This window comes from Entelurus aequoreus, linkage group LG20 (assembly GCF_033978785.1).
Source record: "Entelurus aequoreus isolate RoL-2023_Sb linkage group LG20, RoL_Eaeq_v1.1, whole genome shotgun sequence".
Taxonomy (NCBI): domain Eukaryota; kingdom Metazoa; phylum Chordata; class Actinopteri; order Syngnathiformes; family Syngnathidae; genus Entelurus; species Entelurus aequoreus.
In genome coordinates, this window is record NC_084750.1 from 31,148,081 (window position 1) to 31,166,794 (window position 18,714).

The window sequence follows — 18,714 nt, forward strand, 5'->3', positions numbered from 1 at the left end:
CCGTACGCGAGATCAAGACAAATCGTGGAGCCGCCATCTTGAAAATGGCAACATCGCCATCTGCTGACAAGTGTAATGAATTGTCAGCGCATTTAATCCATCATAACTTTCTAATTACTAAACTAATTTCCAGTTTAGTTTATAGATAGCTGGCAACAATTTCTCTGGTGGGAAAAACATATAGTACACTACTATTCGAGTCACAAAATACAACCTTAATAATGTTCAGTCTTTAATTGGGAAAAGTGACCATTTTCCACGGTCCACAGATTGGAGCAAGAGTATGTAGAACAATGATTTGGCTTCTTGTTTTCGTCGTTGTTTCTGCTGCTGAAATACGAGTAGACAGTCAATGCGGTGCCTAGGAATATGTTAATGCATTCATGCTTAAGATGTGTGTAGTGGATTGTCCGAAGCTTAAACAGGCAACAAAAGTAGTTTAGTACAACAAATTTATTTACCCATTATCAGAAGTGCAGGTTGAATTAAGTTAGCCGTGCAGACAGACCACATGTTACTCCGGAGTAAACAAGACACACACAAGCCAAAATCACTGTCGAGTTCCGGTCTTCTGCCATTTTTTATATGTCTCTTGTGCGTCATTGTTTGTTATCTAATGCGCCACGATTGTTTTGTTTTGGTTTTGTCTGTTCCAAAACAACCTTGTATCTCCTAGTCATATTTGGAAAATCTAAACATTCTGTAGACAGGTTGGCATAACTCCATATTCACCTTTGTCCCACAACTGGTCCATTCAATGGCACAAAATAGAAGAGAATTGAAAATGAGCGGACATTCTTAAAAGACAAGAAATATAGGTCAAAGGTCAGAAATTCTACTACATACCCGCCTTCCAGGGTCTTAAGACCCTGGACCAAAACAATTTCTGATGTAGACCACTAATCTCTACCACAGATAGAGGCAAAAACCTCAATGTTTTTATACGAGGCAAAAATTCCGTCTATGACCCTCCTTCAGAGCGATCGCTGTTACCAGCCTGCAGTAAAACCATCTCACAGAACACAATTAGTGGCCTACCCTTTGATTTAGTAAAGGAATAACAAATACTTTGATCATGAACATCATTGAACATACATAGATGAATGTATATAGACTTATGACTGTAAAACATTTGCAAAAATATTTTTCCCGGCATTTGCAATGAATGTAGTTACCAATATTGTTAATTATCAATTGATTTTGAACACACAACTGAATTTCGTATGAGTCCATGTTCGATTAGTGCTCGTATAGATGGCTCGGTGGTGCCTCAGGCTGGTGGCCTGCCGACACCTCGTTGGGCTTTTGGCTGCCTTGGTGAAGAAAGAGATCCACTCAAACAGTCTGTCTCTGTCTCTTCTTGGGGTGTGGTTCAGTCCATTGGGCAGACTGTGCAATGGCATGTGCGCGCTGGCCGCTTTGGGGAAAAGTTGAGAAAAAGTTGGAGCTGTGGGGGCGGGGGCAGAGTATGGGGCGTGGGGCTTTGGTCCAGGCCCTCGGCTTGCTTCTAGGCCTCCTCGCCGCTTCGGCACTCACGACACTTCTTTCCACAGCTGCTGGAGTCCTGGTGGACACATTGGCTGGCAACCTTAGTTGTTCTCGTCATCACTGGCAAGGTGTTGTCTCTCCTCTCGGTTCCTTCCAGTCAGGTATCGGGTGTTGGTCCTGGATTGGCTTTGACCGTGCCCCTCTTAGCGAGTGCAAGGGAATCTGGAGTGGCTGCTTTCATCCTCAAATCTGCACAGAGGAACTGGCACACAAATTCTACATTTTGCAAACTTACCATTTTGGTCTCATGGTCTTTCCACCTTCCTAGGAAGCTGCTGGTCCTGAGAAGTGCTGATCTTGTGACTGAAGAAGATTAACCTGTTTTCTTAAATTAGGTGCCGTTGTCTTTTTGGGGAAGCCATGTTGGGATATTAGATAATTCACAAAACATTTAATTACTGAATTGGCACCCTCCTTTGAGGGTGGGGTTGCTTCCGCCAACCACTGCAATTGTCAATCTAAATCATTACGTTCCTTTATCCTTGTACCGGATTGATCATATCGATTAAATAAAACCTCAACACGCTCAAACTTGACCCAATCCAAACTCACCTCCCCCTCTGTCCCTCTCACAGGGACAGTGTTAGTCGTAGTAATAGTAATAGTAGTAGTAGTATTAGTAGTTTCAGAAACATCCAAGAAAAAGAAAAGGCAGCTGATAGTCAAGTGTAGCAAGAACAGAGGCGGAGGACAGGTCATGTTTGAGGTCACTGTTCGCTTTTGCAATAGTACTTTGATATTTTACAACACCTAGTGAATTATTGTGGCCACAATAATTCACTAAATAGTTGTATTTAATTTAGTCTATCTATGATGGGACAATGCACAGAAACATTAAGTTCAGAAACAGATATGTTCTGTACCAGATTATATCTAAATAGCTACTTTCCATCTGCAGTCCCTGGCTACCTAAATTAAAGGGATCCAAAAATCAAGCAATAAAATTATGACACTAATTAATCATAATAAATATGTACATTCATAGTAATTAATAATTAATAAAAAAAATAATCATACTGTAGCATGTAATCAGATTAAGAGAAGTCCTAAAATGCCCCTTCATGGACACATACTTAACATACAATACAACCACACCTTATTTACATCATCACACAAAGACAATACATGCTCTTGTTCACATCTGTCATCATTCGTAAAAACAACCAAGATTTTAACAGCCATACCTTACAATCTACAACAAAAATGCTCTCATGGATAAATATAATACTCATTAAATTGATTTGTCAACATAATGCCCCTCTTAGCGACCGTCTGAGCAGCCTTGATTGCTCCAAAGCCACTTTTTAACTTCAAATTTTCTATTCCTTTTGTTATAACGTGGAGAAGGCTAATTGGTCTGTACATGTTCTGGTCTTCTTTATTTCCTGCTTTATGAATTTAATCATAGTAGCAGTTTCTCGACGTGGTAGGGAAAGTGTTTTCCGTTATTGATTTATTTATCAATCGTTGTTATACGAGCAATAATACAATCCTTATATGTTTTTAGGAAGATAGTGTCCAACCCATATATATATCTCTAGATCGTGAGTCTGATAATGCAGCGAACATTTTGTTTAACTTTGTTTCATTTGTTAATTCTAAAATTAGTCCATCCTGAATAAATGACAATTATTTGCACTGATTTTGAGGGACTTTTTATTCAGGGTTTGTACAGACTGGATGAAATGTTCATTAAAATTATTACTTATGTCCAGACTGTCTGCGATAGTAGCGCCATTGATATTTAATGTTATAGTGTTGTTTCTTGTTTGCTCTCTTTCCGTAAGTTTTTTTCTGGTTTTCCATAACTCTCTAATGTTCCCTTTTGCAGCTTTGATTAATTCTAAGTGAAAGTCAGCCTTAGACTTCCGCATAAACATTGTAAATTTGTTCTTCAAAACTTTTAAAATCATACGATCTGTATTTAGACCTGTTATAATTGCTCTTATGAGAGCTGAGTCCTCATGTCTTTATTAGAATCCAAATTGTTTTATTAATCCAATGGTATTTTTATTTTAGCACTCTTCTTTCTGGTTTTGTATTCGTGTATTTACAGATGTTCTCTTTGATTTTTGTCATCCAATTGTAATTCTAGTAGGGCTGCTTATCCTTTGTATCATGTAGAAGCCGTTTATAATATCCTTAAGTTTCTTTCTACGTGTTTTATTTAACCAGTCCAGATTAACGCCCCCCATGACGTTACTTCTTTCATACTATGCTGTTTGAGGATGTCTGAAAATGAATCAAGAAAAATGTCTTTAGCTGTGGTCGGTCGGTATACTACAATTACCTTGAAATACATTTCTGAGGAAAATGTGATTTTAATTTCAACATACTCAAATTGATCTACTTTTAATGTTTTTCCTTTCATAAATCATAATTCCTCCCCCCTTTGTCACTCGATCTGTCTTTTCTGTAATCTTATCCCCCGGGACATTAATTAGAACGAAAGGTGTTGTGGGTTTTAACCATGTCTCTGATAGACAAGGTAATCCGGATTAGAGTCTGACAGTAACTGCTGTATTTGTTCAGTATGTTTCCTGTGGTAGAAAGTTTAATAATGCGGACACGTTTGTTACTGAATACTTTCTACAGACTTCTGTCTCTCTGCGACTTTGTGTATGTAATAAGCAACTACAATTTTTTTTTTTTTGATATGCTTAAATTTTATTTGAGCTCAGCTGTTGTGTAGCTGCTAGCTCCTTGTAGCCTACAGCAGGAGTGTCCAAATTGCAACCAATAGCTTTGTTTTTAACAGACAACCGAAATAATTGAAAATGTGGTATTTGCGTATCGGTTCAATCAGCGGCAGCTACGCCCTGTTTTATCATTTGACCTAAATTTTTGGTTTCGTAGGCAGGACAGAGGGAACAATGTGGGTCATTAGTTGTCCATCTTATACCATTCTAATTGTTGTAAGGATAGTTCACATGAGCGGCCATACCTCGAGTCCCACCATATATAAGAGTCAAAAGGCTCCTATTATGAGTCGTCTAATTGGTGATCATACACTTTGGCGGTTTGGGTGGCAGGACACACGGACGCACCTCAGTCAGCCAGTGCTAGGACTGTTGGAGCAGTCCCCATCTTCCACTCGTTCCTGGGAGGCGTCCCCAGTAGTTGTCAGCTGATGTCGTGCTGTCAGGCAACATCAGGAAGTTCCTTCTGTGCGGTATTGAATTGTCAGGGCACAGTTCGTAAGCAGGTCATTACAAGGTGTGTGCAGGTTGACCACAAAGGAATGCTTCAAAGATTGTGTTGAACATTGTCCGTTGACACATCTGTCCAGCAGGGGTCTGTTTGTATCCTGCTGTTCGTCCTGCTGTCACACCTGTATTTTTTGTGAGCATGTTCTGGCTACAACTTTGGAGCTTGTCTTGTTCAGATTGGCAGTCCCCCTGCTGCATATCCTTTCCACCCTCGCTTGACCTAGCACAACCGTGGCTACCACCCAAGTCCGTCTGTATGGTTTTACGTTTTGTTGAGGTTTTTTCCTCCAGAATTTGGAACTCAAAACATGTACACTCATCGTTTTTATATCCTCTCGGTTAGTTCAATTTTGCATATCACGTTTTAAAATTACAGTCTTAACTATCCCATTAATTGCTAATCAATGACCTTAATTCAAAGATTATACGTACTACTTCATGTGTATTTAAGTACCCTTTTAATTCACTTAAAGATTATCTATAAGTTAATTTAAACTATCATTTGTCAATCAGTAGGCGCGAGCAAGCTGTCATGCGCACTCTGACCTCCCGCTGTGCGTGATACTCTCCAAAACAAAAGAATGTATTTATTCACGTTTCTCCTTATCTTTCAGCTAAATCTTTTAATCTTTTAACTTTTAACGTCCGCAATGTTTTTATTTTTATTGTCTGCATTTTAATTTTGCTTTTATTTTCTTTCATTTCACTTTGTTGTCTATGAAGCACTTTGAGTCTGCCCTTTCCTGGAAAAACGCCACACAAACAAAGCTGCCCCGCCTTGCCTTGCCTGTCTCTGACTGGTTATCCAACCTAGTCACAACAAACACACAAGGCCATGCTCTAAGCGCCAGACCTAATCACACTTCTCCTCTTTTTAACACTTTACATATCGGCTCTTATTCTAATTATTAATGTAGGCTGTTATTTGTAATTATTATTCAAAACTATTCACAGCAAACAGTTGTAAAGTTATAGTTATTCGCATTATACTCTCAAAATCTGTAGCTAATTGAAAGCTGTTGAGATTTGGCTTGCCTCCTTCATCTCAGTGGCCTAGTGGTTAGAGTGTCCGCCCTGAGATCGGCAGGTCGCAAGTTCAAAACCCCGGCCGAGTCATACCAAAGACTATAAAATTTTTTGAAAACAAATCACCAAAAATGATTCCCGGGCGCGGCACCGCTGCTGCCCACTGCTCCCCCCACCTCCCAGGGGCGATCACGGGGATGGGCCAAATGCAGAGGACAAATTCCACCACAGTGTGTGTGTGTGACAATCACTGGCATCCCAACTTTAACTCTAACTTTATTTTGTCATGCCATTATCCTCTTCTAGCTCAACATCCAGAAGTATGGTGTACTGCAATGTCTAAATAAAAATATAAATTACTCCAAACTAAAATGTCAGACTGCACTTTAAAGTTACCTGACTTAAACTTACTTTTATTAAATTGATTTCCAAACTAACCACCACCACAGCAGACATCTTCCTCAATCCTATCCCAATACTCCCATAAATTAGAAAGGTGTTTCACAACAGTGGTTAAGTAGTTATTTTAAGTAATAGATCTCAATATGTAGAAATTAATAAGACTAAATTTGCCCTAGTGTGTGAATGTTGTCTGTCTATCTATCTGTGTTGGCCCTGTGATGAGGTGGCGACCTGTCCAGGGTGCAAAGTCAAATTGTGAAACAAAAATTAAAGTTGAATCAAGTGGAAATTGACAGAGTATATGAACTACATTCTTAAGAATAGTAATTGATCATTAATATGTTGGAAGCCGCATATTGAACATATTAAAGAAAAATATCCAAACCCATTGCTATTCGGTATAAAGTAAAACACATGCTGAATAAGAAATGTCTGCACATGTTATATTATTCATTTATTTTTCCATATGTAATATTGTTTTGAAGTTTGGGGAAATGTTTATAGAAGAAATATAGACCCAATACTTAAACTTAAAAGGCTCATTTCAATATTACACAAATCATTATTGTTATGATCATACCAATCCATTTTTATAAGTCATAATGTGTTAAATGTTCAGATAATTTAATTTTAAAACAATGGCAATTATGTTTCCGAGTAAAGAACAACAGCCTTCCAGTTTGTATTCTTAGCTTGTTTACATTATGAGGAGAAAACTATCATTTACGGGGGATATTGATTTTTGAAATAGGTCAAGTAAAATAAAATAAAAACACAAATGTATTTCAGTTTTAGGAGTTAAATGATGTACCATCCTCAGTGATGAGCTGAACACATGTAGTTTTTTGTTATGGTTTTGGAGACCCTTGAAAGGTAAAGTTTTTGAACATTATAAAATATAGTAACAATTACTTTCATCTTTTAACGTTGATGTTCCAGGTAATTTAATGTTCAGTAAATGTATATCATAGGCCAATATAAGCTTTGGCTTCCGCCTATTCTTTTTTTTTTTTTTTTCGGTCATTCTTTTTCTTTTTTGTTCTGTGTGTAAATGTGTATGATTGTTAATATGTCTAATTTACTGTTAAACTGCTCACACAAATTGGTTGATGGTTGATTATATGACCAAAATAAACCTATTTCATTTATTCATTCATTATCTATCGCACTCATAGTTTTATTCCATTTTGCATGTAATTATTCCTATTGATTTCTTCCCATTTCACTCAAACAACTAAACAAACAAACAAATAAACAAACTTGCAGCTAACCACAATCAACAGCATACCATTTACGAATACCTTCATTTGTCACTTTCTCATCTTTTCTTCACTTTCGTTTTCCTTTACAAACAACATCCTGTATCCATCTCTTCCTTACACTTCACACAATGTTTCTATTTTCTGTTCTCCTAGAAACCATTCACATAACATAAGGTTATAAACATCCTTTTCCCATATTTTCTCAAACCATCCTCTTCACCCTCCTTCTGTTTTTTCACCTGCTCTCTCTTCCTCTCTCTCTCACTTTCTCTCCTTCTCTCACAATACAAACACAATAATCCAAAAATAATCAGTCTTATAAAATAATTTTAGCTTTAGATATGATTTAGGGCAGTGGTTTTCAACCTTTTTTCCCAGTAAAATAAAAAAATAAATTACAACATAATGTCATCATTTTCTGATTTATTAAATTGTATAACAGTGCACCATATTGCTCATTTGTTGTGGTCTTAATTGACTTATTTGGACAAAAAAATATAAGAATAACTAAAACGTTTTAAAAATTAAACAAGTGATTAAATTATAATAAAGATTTCTATACATATAATCAATCATCAACCTTCTTTGGATATTGCAATAGAGATCCATCTGGGCTTGTGAACTTAATTCTAAATATTTATTTTGTTGAAGAATTATTCATCTATAATTATATTTATAAAGGATTTTGAATTGTCACTATTTTAAAATATTTAACATCTCAGGTACCCTTTGGCATACCTTCAAGTACCCCCCTTTTTTGTCCGGGCGGAAACACCATACCCTCCTTTGAGAACTACTGGTTTAGCCTATAAAAAATCCTTTGTCTCATACATCATTAGACTGTACAACTCCTCTTTGGGGGGCCTAGGATGACAGGGAATGCAAAACAATAACAGTGCAATACTTTTTTATATCATGGTCGTTAATGCCTAGTTTCTCTTATTTTACTGTTCTATTTTTATTCTCCTTGTAATATTTTTCTATTTTGTTTCCATTTATACCCTTATTAGTTACTGTTTACTTTTTACTTCTTCTTCCTGAGGGAACTCTCCTAAAGGAATCAATAACGTGTTATCTGTCTATCTATCTATCTATTACTAACCCGAGCACAATTCATGACGTCATGCTCATCTTGCAGACAGTTATTTCCATTTAGTTTTATTCTCTACATGTAATTCTACAAGCACCAATGTCACATAGAAATTTGCTTTCTTTGTTATTTATTTACATTATTATTTCTGGTTTACTTGCTGTCTGTTTACTTAAGTTCTCATATTTTGGTCTGTCTTCCTTCTGATTAGAATTTGTTTAACGCTTCTCTACGTTTTGTTTTGACAATGGCGCTGAGTGTTGGCGACGCTTATCTGTACTTCTTCAGACTCTATGTTTCACAGTTTGCACAGATGCCCTTAGATGTATTAGAATATAAATTTAACTTTTATTTTATTGTGTGTTTATTCCTAAAAAAATTAAAATGTCAATGTATAATCAATTTTTCTGTATCAAATTTAAATTCAATATTATTAATTCATTTGTTGTATAACTATTAATTCAAAGTTACAATGTGTCCTAATCTGTGTTTGTCTCAACTTCCACACAGGAACTGGATGGATCAGATAAGCAACAAGGCTGTTCAATACAATATATTACACACATAATTAATGACTAATGAATTTAACAATGCTTCAATGTCCCAGTCCAAATGTATGTATTGATATTTAAATGTTTATTTATTCATATACAGTATATTTTATTTTTCCTATTATCAAAACCAACCTGTCAGCCTTCTCTTCAGATTGAGTACAGCTGTCCACTATATATATATATATATATATATAGTTTTTTATTTATTTAATTATTCTTTAAACCTAACTCAATGCTAACCTAGTTCAATGCTAACCTAGCTCAATGCTAACCTAGCTCAATGCTAACCTAGCTCAATGCTATCCTAGCTCAATGCTAACCTAGCTCAATGCTAACCTAGCTCAATGCTAAACTAGCTCAATGCTATGCTAACAGTGTCACACCTCTTCAGCCCACGCCTCACGCAGCTGTCACTCACACAGCCTCGTCACACGCACACATCCCTTATCTTAAAATGTCTTCCAGCTGAGACTCCTTTTTTCTTTTTTTTCTTTATATGCGTCACACAGTCACTCACACAGAGAATTTACCAGCACAGCTAAAAGTAAATGCAATAGACAACTATTTTTCTCATCCAGAAGCACAGCTGTATCATATCAGAACCTTAATAATAAGAACAACATTTATCATTCACTCTTAGATGGACAAATAGTCAAGTTTAAGGAGGGTATTCTGGACTTCCCTGCTTAGGCTGCTGCCCCCGCGATCCAACCTCCGAGAGCGGAATAAGATAATTAAATGGATAGATCATTCACTCATATGTTTTCTGTACATAAACTTTGTCTACTTTTTCACACGCACACACATTTTAGACAATTTCCCAACTTTTACTGATAGCGGGGCTGTGAGAAAAAGCGTGAAGGGAGGTTGCGAGAGGGGGGGAGGAAAAGGAAGGGGGGAATTAAACCAGATAAGAAACCAGGTGCTACACAAAAGTTATTAAATTATGCAGATATATATATATAAATTTAAAAAACACACATTTTTATCCCACAAACCAGGCCCCCCTGGTCTGGACCAATATAAACAACTAATGCACGCGTGCTTTTGTGGAATCGGCCGTCTCATTAACAAACACAGGTCCCATCATTACTCATACAACGGCGATTAACCCGTTCAGCGGAGCAGCCCCTGGTTTTACTCCCTGACCAATACACGGCAACAGCATAAAAGCACCATAGAGTCACTGATAATCACCCGATGCTCTACAGTCATCATGTTTTGGTCAGTTCCATACAGTTTCACCAAAGCTTCACCAAAGCTCCACCAAAGCTCTACCATATGGAGCGCGATCTCTATCCATCTATACTGCAGCCAATTAAACAGAACGTCGTGACAAATACAGCTCAGTTGATCTCCTTTACCGGAGTCACCAAACGGTCACCCAAAATGAGGCTTTTCCACCGCTGCAGTTTCCACATAGAGAGATATGTCGCACATTCATAGACTTCATAAATTTGTATGGGCCAAATGTCACACCAGTTAGCAAACCCTGCCTTAAATTTAGCTGTATCCAACTCTGGCTAATTCTGATGCACTTGCAGAAAGAAGCATCCTCTGCCAGCAACGACAGAGGATGAAGAGGTTAAAATAAATTTTTCGTCTCACATAGTCTACGCTTCAAAAACACTCCAAACCACCAAAATTCTATCAACAATCCCCTTGTGTTAAAAACAAGAAATCACAAGTTTTCAACAAACTCACAGACAAATGATCACATATAAAACAACTCACCCCAACCATAATTTACCCCATTCCAGGTTGTTTTTGGAGAACCTGACTAAACCTATCTTTTATCAAAAATAGATTCAGCAATTAGTCTTATCGAGCCGGCTCTCTCCAGGCAGAAAATGTTTACACTTTAAGCAAAACGCTTACCTTGTTATGCGCGCGTGCAGCACACTGTCTGCCTGACTGAGAGAGCGGGAGCGGCTGTCGACCTGTAGCTTCTAAACCATCCTGTTCGTGACGCCAATTTGTGTAGTGGATTGTCCGAAGCTTAAACAGGCAACAAAAGTAGTTTAGTACAACAAATTTATTTACCCATTATCAGAAGTGCAGGTTGAATTAAGTTAGCCGTGCAGACAGACCACATGTTACTCCGGAGTAAACAAGACACACACAAGCCAAAATCACTGTCGAGTTCCGGTCTTCTGCCATTTTTTATATGTCTCTTGTGCGTCATTGTTTGTTATCTAATGCGCCACGATTGTTTTGTTTTGGTTTTGTCTGTTCCAAAACAACCTTGTATCTCCTAGTCATATTTGGAAAATCTAAACATTCTGTAGACAGGTTGGCATAACTCCATATTCACCTTTGTCCCACAACTGGTCCATTCAATGGCACAAAATGAAGAGAATTGAAAATGAGCGGACATTCTTAAAAGACAAGAAATATAGGTCAAAGGTCAGAAATTCTACTACATGTGCAAAAACAAACTTCTGGCATGAATGACTTCCGGAAATTAACGTCATGGTGGCTACGTATATCAAATGGATTTTTTCCTGCCCTGTGATTGGGCTGAAGATGGGCTCTACTTCCTGTTGTAGGCTCGTTTTTTGGCAACTAATTTGACACTTTACAGCACAGTGTAGTAGGTACAAGTCGTCAATCCACTATTGGCGTCATTTTAAAAACAACACTCTGTACCATATGCATAAAAATATTTACCAACAGAAATAAGAATGTTCACTTTTGACTGTTAGCGTATTAAATGTCTTTATTGTTTGTAGGGCTGTTTATAAGATATGTTTCAATATCCATCCATCCATTTTCTACCGCTTATCCCTTTCAGGGGGTCGCGGGGGGTGCTGGAGCCTATCTCAGCTACAATCGGGCGGAAGGCGGGGTACACCCTGGACAAGTCACCACCTCATCACAGTTGTACATCAATTTGTAAATGTATACTATATAAATAATCAGTGTTGGGTTAGTTACTGAAAACCAGTAACTAGTTACAGTTACTAGTTACTTTATTTCAAAAGTAACTCAGTTACTAACTCAGTTACTTACACCAAAAAGTAATGCGTTACTGTGAAAAGTAACTATTTAGTTACTTCTTTTTTTTTTAAAGCTCCCATTAATGCCCTTTTAGCCTTCATTTCAGTACTGTTATTGCACTGGAGAATAATACAATCTGTTGATCAACTTGACATGCATTTGCATCACTGAACTCTGCTAAGCAATAAGGTCTACATATAACACACAAAGACAAAGATATGTTTCAAAGGGCCAATTTATTTCAGGCCAGAACAAATTGACAAAACTATTTTAAATAGCTGCAACATAACATACACTACCGTTCAAAAGTTTGGGGTCACATTGAAATGTCCTTATTTTTTAAGGAAAAGCACTGTACTTTTCAATGAAGATAACTTTAAACTAGTCTTAACTTTAAAGAAATACACTCTATACATTGCTAATGTGGTAAATGACTATTCTAGCTGCAAATGTCTGGTTTTTGGTGCAATATCTACATAGGTGTATAGAAGCCCATTTCCAGAAACTATCACTCCAGTGTTCTAATGGTACAATGTGTTTGCTCATTGGCTCAGAAGGCTAATTGATGATTAGAAAACCCTTGTGCAATCATGTTCACACATCTGAAAACAGTTTAGCTCGTTACAGAAGCTACAAAACTGACCTTCCTTTGAGCAGATTGAGTTTCTGGAGCATCACATTTGTGGGCTCAATTAAACGCTCACAATGGCCAGAAAAAGAGAACTTTCATCTGAAACTCGACAGTCTATTCTTGTTCTTAGAAATGAAGGCTATTCCACAAAATTGTTTGGGTGACCCCAAACTTTTGAACGGTAGTGTACATAAGTAACAAAAAGCATAATAACAACATAGCTATAAACCAAGGAAGTACTTTAACTTTAACTTTACATACCAAAGCCTAACCAGGCGTTTTTTCTGTCAAGGAATTCTGAAATAAAATCATGTCTGAAGCCCGGAACACTCTACACATTTCCCCAGTTTTAGTTTAGAGATAAGGAAATATTGGCCTGGCCCACTAGGATCCCTCTTTATGTTTGTGAACTTTATATTCTATACATTTAGAGTGATGTGATAATCAAACACTCTAGAAGTCTAGAATGAAAGAGTATATAAGAGAATTGACAGAGTGTGTGTACTATAATTCATAATAACATTGATTTTGATTCAATATTATGTTTTGAGCAATGACAGTTTGAAAGAAAAAAAACCTGCTTTGTTTTATTAGTCAACATTGCAACTTTTTCTAAATTACATTTCACCTTTAAGCTTTTTTATTTCACTTTTGTTATGTTTTTGTTTATTTTAATAGTATTTCTAGAATGTGCTGTGGGCCTTTAAAACATTAGCTGTGGGCCGCAAATGGCCTCCGGGGCACACTTTTGACACCCCTGCTATAGATAATAAAAAATTAAATCTGATAAATCTATCGATAAAAAGTTGAACCTGGCGACGCATGCGTGTTAACAACTCTCTCGCGCTCTCTGTCTCCGCCCCTCCCTCACGAATGCTGCTGCGCGCACCCCTCCCTCCCTCCCTCCCTCCCCACACTCAGCGCGGCTCCTCCGTGTGACACAAGAGATTCAGAAGAACGACACCGTAGCGCTGCAATAAAACACACTCAGATCTTTTGTTTCTAGCCAATACTACATAAAAAATAACGTAAAATAACGCAGTAACGCATCATGTAGTAACGGTAACTGAGTTACTGAATATAAAAAATAACGCGTTAGATTACTAGTTACTGCCGAAACTAACAGCGTTACAGGAACGCGTTACTTTGTAACGCGTTAGTCCCAACATTGTAAATAATACATCTATATATACTGTATATTATAATATATATATATATATATATATATATATATCACTTACAAAAAATAGTTAAGTAACACAGTGAGACAATCACACACAAAAAAACAGCTCTACATTTGTATTTTTCTTGTTAGTATTTGACTGATCTTTAAAAAAAAAAAAAAAAACCAACAACAACCACACATTTTTACAAAATTCACCCCTGAGTTTGTGGCTCTTGTGCAAGTTCAGAGTAAGCGTAGTTCTTTTTCTGAGTTGTCTTTATTGAGGAGCATTGATGCCACAGAGTGTCCTGCAAAACAGGAAAATGACAAGCAAACAATAGAAGCTTAGTTGGCAGACATGATAAGTTGTAAAAGTCGTTGAACCGGAAAAAGAGGTGCGCTTATTATCTTCCACCCTGACTCAATGTTTTCTTACCGTGCTTCTGCAATGCTGGGATCAGCAAAAATGCAAATAGCTTTGTCCCGATCCAAAATATGTTGTTTCAAGCCTTGCACTTCCTCCTCTGCTTTTGCTTTTTCCACTGCGTGATCAGCTAGAGTAGAGCAAAAGAAAACTAACATTACAGCCTCAAAATGCACAATAGGAATGGCATGCTTTTTTTTTTTTTTTAAACTTACTTTGCACTGAACAAGATGTAATTATGTGCAGGTTGTAATGCTGTCTAATTTTACAGTAGTTATGTTGCTGTCACGCTGCTCAGCATTAATAGGCCCGTTTCCACCACAGGAACTTTTTCAGGAACTCCCCCACTTAATAAAGTTCCCCATGTGTTTCCACCAACAACTACTCGGGTAAATTTAGTTCTTCAGGAACCTTTCGGCGTTTCTCCTAGCTAGGTCGGTCTTTTCGCCCCCTGCGACCCCGAAGGGAATAAGCGGTAGAAAATGGATGGATGGATGTACCACGCTAGGGTTGCAGCCTACTGAGTATTTCAATTCAGTCATCCCCCGGCACTTTGCACTTTGAAGTTTGCGGCTTCTAACCGTATTTAGAAAGATATAAACAGGTTTTTATGCTCTAGCTATAAAAATATTAACTTGACTCTCGCCAGATTCTTGTAGTTCGCTGAGCTCCACACAAGGATCTGGGATTTCTCAATGGGAGATGTATTTCAGAAGGCGGGGCCTTGTAAAAAAATCATTGTATGTGATTGGATAAACCACTTGTCCGTTATCTTGAATGACGTGCTACTTCAACCACTCACATCGAAATCAACCCGTGACGTTGATGAGAGCGACGCTGGGCAATCCAAAACAGAACAGCCGACATATTGGATAACGACAGAGCGAAAAGTTAGAGAACTTTTACTGAAACAACGCAGCAATGTCAGTAGACGATCGATGTCGCAAAACAGTTGCAATAGCAGAATCAATGTCAGCACACGACTCCTCGCTGCGTGCCACCATTGTTGTTTGAATCAAACAGTTGCTTCGGCGCTACATCACATCTATGAAATTCCGCCCGGCGATCCTGATTGGTTCATTATATTTTGCTATCTTGAAGGAGCTTGCAATGCCCTGAGCCCAGATCCTTGTGTGGAGCTCAGCGAAATACAAGGATCTGGTGAGAGTCAGGTTATAAAAATATGCCATTTCGCAGAAATGTATTTACCTTGGCCAGGACAGGAACCAATTAACAACGATAAATGAGGTACTGTATTACTTTTGGCGACCAGAAGTAGATTTGGCTATGGGAGTGTGTGCATAAAAGACACAACTAACAAAAATGTAGTTCAAGCATGACATTAAAAAATAATGTATTATTATTTTACAAGTTATGTTAAGAGTTGTATTTACCATAAACTTGTATGAACAGTAAACCAAAAGACCTCATTGACAATTCAGTTCAGTCCAATATGTTCAATAGTCGTGTGTTTATATTCCAGATAATGTCCAAAGTTTATTTGAAAAGGGAAAAAGTAGGTTGATAGGTTCAAGAAGGAAAGAGAAGTGTTTTTATATCTCTTACTGCAGTGAAGCCAATTCAAAACTGATTAGGCATTAATTGGAAAAGTAAACAAACACGCAATAAATGGACACAAACTATGAAAAAACAATATTCTTTAGACATTATATCTTTAAGGAAAAGGTTTGGCTCCAACATAAACTTAAATAGTATGGTTGTTTTATAAATATGGCCGTAAATATGTCACAATGGCGGTGTTCAAAGCAATGCTACATTTGAATCATCTCTGTGGGCTTTTGAATGGGGTTTTAAATGGAGGCAGCCAGGATGCTGCTAAACCAAACTAAAACGATTACGGAGGACATGTTGGCTCACCGCTGAATACAAGTTTAGCAGAGACATAATATAATTGTATCCTTGAGGTCATTTAGCCCATCAAAGTAGAACAAGCAAACACCTGCAGAGCACAACAACCACAGTTACCATATTCATGAGCCAAAAACAAGTGTTTATGCCCGAGTTCAGGAGTAGAAGGATGGGGCGTGTCCTGACTTATTTTATTTTCAAATGGCTGGTTAAGCCAAACACAATACATACCTTTGAGTGTAGCAATGGAGTCTGTGGCAGCCTTCTTATTCTTCACCTTGCTTTCCTAACAACGACAGCAGTAGAATATTTGTTAAGGGTTTTAAGTAGAAATACAACAAGAAAGTGGGAGGCAAACATTTATTACATCCTGTTTACACACAGTGGCCATTTAATTTGGTACGCTCACCAATGATGATGTCTTTCAAGTATCTAAGTAGAATATTAGAAAACTAAACAACAACCACAATAATGAACAAACTGTTACATTCACATTTTATTTTTAAAACTGGGCATTATTTTTAATGCTTTTTTGCATTTAACATTATGGGGTTGTGCAAATAGACAATAGGTAATTGTGTGCAGAATGCAAAACACACATGAATTAAAGATGCCAGTGTGTGTGTGTGTGAGTTATCTTGTATTTGTACCCTTCTTGAGACATCAACAAGGAAAAGTACCTTCCATATGAGGACCGGTGAATATGTTAGGACCGAACTCATGGTCCCAATATGGAAAACCATTGCATCTAATAGAGAATGTCTCATTTACACCCCTGGAGGTGAAATCTATCAAAAAAGGAGGGATTTTTCAAATTGACTGTGTGTCGGTTTTAAAAGTGCTCCCTCTCTGGCCAACATATGTAATAACAAGTGTGATGGAAATTAAATTGAAATGCGCCCCCTTTGGCCAAAAGTAATTAAAAAAATATATATATAGACACATACTGTATTGATTGATTGAGACTTTTATTAGTAGGTTGCACAGTGAAGTACATATTCCGTACAATTGACCACTAAATGGTAACACCCGAATAAGTTTTTCAACTTGTTTAAGTCGGGGTAATAACTTGAAGTAAATAATGAAGATTGAAAACCAATTACAAACAAAAAACAAAACAAAAAAAAGAACTAAAATGCAGTCTTTTTCTCAAAATGTTCTGACTTTTTTCTCATAAAATTGGGAACAATTTCTCATATTCTTTCTGTTTCTGTAATATTGCAATATTTTCTCAGAAATGTATTACTTTTTCATGTAAAATTATTACTTTTTAATGCAAAATGGTGACATTTGTCATATGAAATTCTGACTTATCACAATATTGCCCATTTTTTTGTTGTTCTTGTAAAATAGTTAAATTTTTTGAGTAAAATTATGACTTTTGTCATAATTTTGCCAAGTAAAATATTGCCAAAATCTTTAGGTTTTTTTCTAAAATTGTGACTTTCGTCGAGTAAAATTACGACTCTTTTCATAAAATTGCCAAAATGTTAAGCTTTTCTTGTAAAATTGCGACTGTTATTGAGTAAAATTCCAACTTTCATCATCACATTGCACAAATGTTCAGTTTTTCTTGTAAAATTTTGACTTGTGTTGAGTAAAACTACGACTTTTATTATAATACTGCCAAAATTCTAAGTTTTTCTTATGAAATACCAACTCATTTTTCACAACAAGCGTTTTTATATTTGAATAGTATGCATATATTATTAATGTTGTAAATACAAATCTTTATATATCTAGAAAGGGTCTTAAAGAGGTAGGCATTCTTCTGAGGTTGTGTGTGTGTGTGTGTGTATCGTCCATTACCTTATCTTCATTGCAAGTCTGTAAGGTCTTTGTATGTTCCTTCTCTGTTTTCTGAGCTGCTACTTTGCGTTTCTTCAGCTCCTCTATCCTGCCCTTGATGGAATCCAAGTTGTCCTGCAGCTGCTTGACTTGGGGTTTTAGTAAATCGATGGATTTCTCCTCAGCTTTGGACAATGCCCAGTCCGTGAGCGTGCGGAATTGAACATCGCGATATTCCATCTCTTGGCGCAAACCCTGGAAAATCACAACGACCAACACCACCACACTGAGGCCGAATAAAACAACCGAATACTTCATCTTTTTTTTTAATTCATATGTTTCTCCTCGGTCGAGACGCTGCACTTGACGCGCCGAACTACTTCTTTAACTGGGCGTGTCAATGCACATACTTCCTCATTGGGTGACGCACACGCACACACCTTGATGGGCTCTAAGTCCGGTTTTGGCCCCGCCCACAATCTAGATTTGGCTGTCATCAGGGGCGTCACTAGCTTTTAAGGACAGGGCCGGGCTTAGCCCCCAGGACATGCACAGGATGCGAGCGAACGTAGCACACGAGCACAAAACTTCACAAACGGCCAACAAAGACTTAGAAATTATTCATTGTTATTATTATTATTTCAGTCGGTTTATTTTCAATCTGTGTTCAGTACAACAACAAACATGGGTTTGCACTGTGACATTTTGTTTACAGCATCAACAAGAAGCAATTACTTGCATGATCC

At 37.3% G+C, this 18,714-nt stretch overlaps 1 protein-coding gene across 4 annotated transcripts; it reads right to left on the reverse strand.

Moving 5' to 3' along the window:
- Positions 1-236: 236 nt before the first annotated feature.
- Positions 237-18,419, reverse strand: si:dkey-87o1.2 (uncharacterized protein LOC796684 homolog). Of its 4 annotated transcripts, none has more exons than XR_009822193.1 (6): positions 17,990-18,419; positions 16,412-16,466; positions 14,324-14,441; positions 14,104-14,195; positions 10,970-11,089; positions 237-4,713 (listed from the first exon to the last, which is right to left on the reverse strand). XR_009822193.1 is itself a non-coding variant. In XM_062029969.1 (4 exons), the coding sequence occupies exons 1-4, from the start codon at positions 18,284-18,286 to the stop codon at positions 14,165-14,167; spliced, it is 501 nt and encodes a 166-aa protein (XP_061885953.1). In that variant the 5' UTR covers positions 18,287-18,413; the 3' UTR covers positions 13,983-14,164. The 4 variants fall into 4 exon arrangements, 1 of the variants encoding a protein (XP_061885953.1); XR_009822195.1 differs by having other exon boundaries at positions 251-1,866; XR_009822194.1 differs by having other exon boundaries at positions 251-1,893.
- Between the last annotated feature and the right edge of the window lie 295 nt (positions 18,420-18,714).

What these genes read in the sequence shown, in the direction of transcription:
- si:dkey-87o1.2 (XM_062029969.1), bottom strand. Translation starts at nt 18,286, where the DNA reads ATGAAGTATTCGGTTGTTTTATTCGGCCTCAGTGTGGTGGTGTTGGTC. An exon ending in CTCCATTGCTACACTCAAAG is followed by an intron (nt 14,442 to 16,411) that starts GTATGTATTGTG and finishes GCTCTACTCTAG; the next exon opens with CTGATCACGCAGTGGAAAAA. An exon ending in CCCAGCATTGCAGAAGCACG is followed by an intron (nt 14,196 to 14,323) that starts GTAAGAAAACAT and finishes CCTGTTTTGCAG; the next exon opens with GACACTCTGTGGCATCAATG.